This window comes from Lampris incognitus, chromosome 12, assembly GCF_029633865.1.
Source record: "Lampris incognitus isolate fLamInc1 chromosome 12, fLamInc1.hap2, whole genome shotgun sequence".
NCBI classification, from domain to species: domain Eukaryota; kingdom Metazoa; phylum Chordata; class Actinopteri; order Lampriformes; family Lampridae; genus Lampris; species Lampris incognitus.
The window spans coordinates 30,269,311-30,274,919 of NC_079222.1; the positions used below are offsets into that span (position 1 = coordinate 30,269,311).

The window sequence follows — 5,609 nt, forward strand, 5'->3', positions numbered from 1 at the left end:
ACTCAATCTGCTCAAAGAAGTGCCCATCCAACCAATCCAACTTGTGGGAGCTGCTTCTGGAAGCGTGGGGTGCAATTTCTCCAGATTACCTCCACAAATTAACAGCTAGAATGCCAAAGGTCTGCAATGCTGTAATTGCTGCAAATGGAGGATTCTTTGACGAAAGCAAAGTTTGATGTAAAAAAAATCTTATTTCAAATACAAATCATTATTTCTAACCTTGTCAATGTCTTGACTCTATTTTCTATTCATTTCACAGCATATGGTGGTGAATAAGTGTGACTTTTCATGGAAAACACAAAATTGTTTGGGTGATCCCAAACTTTTGAACGGTAGTGTATATATACACATATATATATACATATATATATATACACGCACACGCACACATATATACATACATACATATGCATACACACACACGCACACACGCACACACACACACACACACACACACACACACACACACACACACACACATATATGCGTGTACATTTTAGGCTGATAGGTCCAGTAGTATGCCATATTAGCCGTGGAAATTTCACACACAAACACACGAACACATAATAACTTCCAAGCTCTCTGCGGGGATAATGAAACATGCAGATCTGCTGTAAACAAATGATTGCTCATATAAGTGTATTTTTTAACGGCTAGCTGAGACTGTGGTTGGATCTGAGCTATAAGAACCCAACACATTCTGTCAAAGTAAATGTATAAAAGATCCTGTATGCTGTCTGTATGCCGTATGTTGCATGTTTATTAAAAAAGTTACACTCTCTTAACAATAAAACACAATTAAACAATACTGGAAAATGGCTCAATTACAGTTCTATATCTTGTAATCTTCATGTTTTTAAACCGTATCTTGGTGTTCTCAGGGGGATGTCTGTTTTCCAATAGTCGTGAAACGCTCAAAATTAATGAAAGTACTAAAAGACTCCTGGGGCACGCTTTAACGCTTTAAATGTGCTATTTACAATTATATATTTTGTCATGTCACCTTTTTTAATGCTCATCCGTGTAATTATTTTATCAATTAAAAGTCTTAAATAGTTAATATTGTAGCGAATTCGGGAGGCAACCACAGGAACTGCCGCGGCCGGGACGCGAACCCGTATCGCCCGCACCGCGGGAGACATCGCTAACCGTTAGCGATGTAGCGATGTCTCCCGCGGTGCGGGCGATACGGGTTCGTGTCCCGGCCGCGGCAGTTCCTGTGGTTGTCTCCCAAATTCGCTACATTGGTGTCAGAAGTGGGATAGTCCGACCGTAAGGCCATCGGAAGCGTATGCGCCCAGAGGTGTGAAGGAGCTGATATGCTTAAAATACAACATAATGTGCTTCGATCATATATCTCAAAAACAGTGGGGTAATCACAGCCGTCTCACCTAACAGGGGTGTCCCCTGTGCTTTCTGTGAGACGCTCGGGCTCTACCTTTCAGCACTCCTCCCAGGGTACAGCCTTGTGGATCAGACCATCGCGCCTTCCCAGGGTTATCAAATGGGCACCTCCCTTCACTGCTGTTTTGTCAAACAACCCATGACACCCCGGGAGGGCTCGACAACAGAGCCAGTGTCCTGGAACTATCCCGTCAGCCTTGCAGGTCTGGCCACCACTCACCTCTGCCCTGCTTCTCCTCCCCCGGGTAAGTTTTGCCGCCGCTCGCTCCTCTTGAGCCAGAGCCACCGGGATGCTGTCTCTCCCTGCCTGCGGATATCTGCCACCAGCTTCTTACAGGCTGCTCCTCTGACTCCTAGGACCCTCCGGAGCTCCCCAGAATGACTAGACTTTTCAGATACTAGATATCTGAAAAGGTTGGAGGGGGCGTAATTTTCTTTCCCTTCCCGAAACCAAGAACGCAAGAAGCGCAATGTCGGCAATAGATTTCGCAGTATAGCAGACCCCATGGCCAGCTTAACCCATCCAAAATCAACAAAAATACCTGTCTGCTCCAAGCTAAGCTTGCTGCTAGCTATTATTGATAGCTAATACAGCTAACATATTATTACTGTTACTTTTACCCACACAATGCGCTGCCCTGAAAAGTCCCTGCAGCTGACTTCCACTGGAAGGTTCTCGATCCCCTCTGCTGGCTTTTCTAGACAAGGGACTAGTATTTTCTGAGCTTGTGCTCATGAGCTTCCTCAATCCTCTCCTCCCATGGCACCGTCAGCTTGAGGAGGGCCACCTGCTTTGTATCCCTAGACTAGAAGAAAAGGTCCGGCCACTGATTGGTGCTGGTAATCGCTTCTGGAACTTGAGCTGCCTCTTCAGAATCAGAATCATGTTCATTGGCCATGTAGGTTTGCACGTACATGGAATTTGACTCCGGTTTTTATATATTATTATATAAGTGCTAATAAATAAAGTCATTATTATTATTATTGTTATTCTTATCTGAACGTCTCATCTACCAGGCTTGCTTTGCAGGATGAGAACAAGGCTGGATTAAAGACCGGGCATGCTGGGCGAGTGCCCCAGGGCCCCAGACCACGAGGGGCCCCAAAAGATCAGGGGTACTGTGTTTGCGTACAGTAGGGATCCGCAATCGTACCCTACAAGGGACATTTGTTCCAACCCTGCGTCGCGATGCAGGGCCCAAGCTAGTCTCTATTGATGCGGTGGCCCCAAGCTACAGTCTCAACTGATGCAGGGCCCCAAGCTACAAAGTCTCTATTGATGCAGGGCCGGAAGCTACAGTCTCTACTGATGCAGGGCCCCAAGCTACGAGGTCTCTATTGATGCGGGTCCCCAAGCTACAGTCTCTACTGATGCAGGGCCCCAAGCTACAAAGTCTCTACAGATGGAGGGCCCCAAGCTACAAAGTCTCTATTGATGCGGGGCCCCAAGCTACAGTCTCTACTGATGCAGGGCCCCAAGCTACAAAGTATCTATTGATGTGGGGGCCCCAAGCTACAGTCTACTGATGCAGGGCCCCAAGCTTCATTGTTTCATTGTGTATAGTTAAACAAATGTGCTAGCTAGAATGCCCATACTGAAAAATAATTAAACAGATAGTTTTACTAAAATATGCCCATATTTCACTAAATTATTTGCTCTGAAATTCCTGTTGGTAAGCCGTTGAAAGTGGGAAGAAGGCTTCGCAATATGTTTGCGATGCTGTGAGCTGCTATTCTCATCTCTGTTTGTTTTGTGATTCAAAATTGTGTTGTACTTTGTAGTCGCCATCCGAATCCCATGCAGATTGGCATAGCGTCGACTACCATGTTGGGTATTTGCATTAGTTTTACATTCAACAATGTTTAGTATTGTTTGTGTAGCCTATCTGATGGGGTGGGGGGGGGGCAATGGACGTGCGTGCCCCGGGGCCCCCTGGTGGGTTAATCCGGCCATGGATGAGAAGATGTGCTCCAGGCTCACTGCTCTTCCATACAGCGTGCAGCAAGGGTCCTCTGTCAGCCTCCACCTGTGAAGGTTTGTTGGTGTGGGCAAGAACAGAACAGGGACAGAATTGTGAGTCATCGCACTAAAGGAGCAAATTTTGGTAGCATACAATTAAACTAATAAAACTACATCAGCAGCATCTTCTATGAGTTCTGGCAGCCCTATAGACTTCTGTGAAAAATATGTGTTCTTAATCATTTTAATAAATCTCAGCTTTTGTGAAAATCACATTTTGCTAAGACTGAAGAACCATCCATCCAACATCTGTACGCGCTAAATCCAGTTCACAGTTGTGGGGGCTGGAGCCCATTCCAGTAAGCGACGGATGTTATTTGTTTGAAAACTGGGTAGCTTCAGAACAAATTAGGTAGAGCGTTTATGCACTTAAAAAATGGTCAGGTAGTAAATCCATTGCTCCTTCAGTGACAATGTGAAAGATAATGTCATTTACATTGGTTGATTGCTGACCAGTGAAACCACAGAGCAATATTATTTCCTGTATTCAGTTATTACCCTTTCAGCCTGCACAGTGGCCTGTTCAAGAGCTATAGTTCAAAATATACACCTCATGCAAAATATACAAAGGTCAAACAAATGGACATACACAGTCCACACACACACACACACACACACACACACACACACACACACACACACACAAACACACACAATGCGTGATACATGCAGTCGCAATATTTCTATCATCACACACTGCTCGCCAAGTGGAGTTTACAGAGCAGTCTGGTTGCTGACGCCAGTGACTGCAGCTAATGTCATGGAAATCAAATGAAGGTTCTTTGATGATGTCTTTTATTATGCCATTATGCTTTCCCTTTCCTCATTAAAAAGTCCCTTTGCTGTGGGAAAGACCTGCATTAAGCAACAATTACTTCCCTAGAGAAAGCCTGGAGAAACGCTCCTAAGTGGTCATAGATATTGCGTGGGCATGTATTACTCTTATAGTACGTGTTCATTCAAAAAGGCAAACATAGTCCCCACTGATTCAAATTCAGAATGCACTGGAAGTTCAAGATGGACGTTAGGAGGCAATTTTATTTTATTATTATTATGGCTTTCCCCCCCTTTTCTCTCTAATTCTACTTGGCCAATTATCCCACTCTTCCGAGCCGTCCCGACCGCTGCTCCACCACCTCTGCCGATCCGGAGAGGGCTGCAGACTACCACATGTCTCCTCTGATACATGTGGAGTCACCAGCCACTTCTTTTCACCTGACAGTGAGGAGTTTCACCAGGGGGACTTAGCGTGTAGGAGGATCACGCTATTCTCCCCAGTCCCCCCCAGAACTGGCGCCCCGACCAACCAGAGGAGGCGCTAGTACGGCGACCAGGCCACATACCCACATCCGGCTCCCCACCAGCATGACACGACCAATTGTGTCTGTAGGGGCGCCCGACCAAGCCGGAATTAACACGGGGGATTCGAACCGGCGATCCCCGTGTTGGTAGGCAACGGAATAGACCGCTACTCTACCCGGATGGAGGCAATTTTATTTGAATGATTTGTTTCATGTTATCTTGATAAGCAGATCTGGAGTTTCTTTAACACATTGTTAATTAACCAACAATAATAATTCTGAACAGGCACAGCAAGTCACCGGAACATTGCTTAACTCATATGCAGTGTAACTGGAGACAGGGTGTTAGCACGGCTCCAGGAAACATTGTGTCCTAGGGCAAATCATTACCTTATTTGAGTGGGCTATGTCGTAGTTAGGAATTCTATCATAAACTACTGAAATAAAATCCTAGCATTGGCCTCCAAATCCCCCCTTAGGTAGAACAAGCAAATACTCAAGAACATGTTTGCCTCTGCCGTGGCAATCATTTAATTCCACTCTGACATTACATGAGGAGTCAGACAAAAGTCTCTTTCAGTATTGTCACATTTTATTACATTTTTCCATACACAGATGCACAAAGGCTAGATACTTTTGGGGGGAGGGTCCCCCTTTTCTCCCCAATTGTACTTGGCCCATTACCCCACTCTTCCGAGCCGTCCTGGTCGCTGCTCCATCCCCTCTGAGTGAACACAATTTTTATTCTGTTGGGTATATCAACAACTGCAGTGTCGATGAGCTTCAACACTATAGTCTCCTCTGAAGAATAAGTCGAAAGGAAGCAGAAGAATGTATATCGATGAATTTCAGATTGGTGGTCGTAGTCAGATGCTAAATAATAC

General features: G+C 45.3%; 1 protein-coding gene across 1 annotated transcript in view; it reads left to right on the plus strand.

Annotated features, from left to right (window-relative positions):
• LOC130121605 (adenosine receptor A2a-like) overlaps positions 1-1,786 on the plus strand; it is an 11,992-nt gene extending 10,206 nt beyond the window's left edge. The window contains exon 6 of the mRNA XM_056290448.1: positions 1,446-1,786. Coding sequence (XP_056146423.1) covers positions 1,446-1,786 — 341 coding nt within the window. The remainder of the gene's footprint in view (positions 1-1,445) is intronic.
• Positions 1,787-5,609: the final 3,823 nt, after the last annotated feature.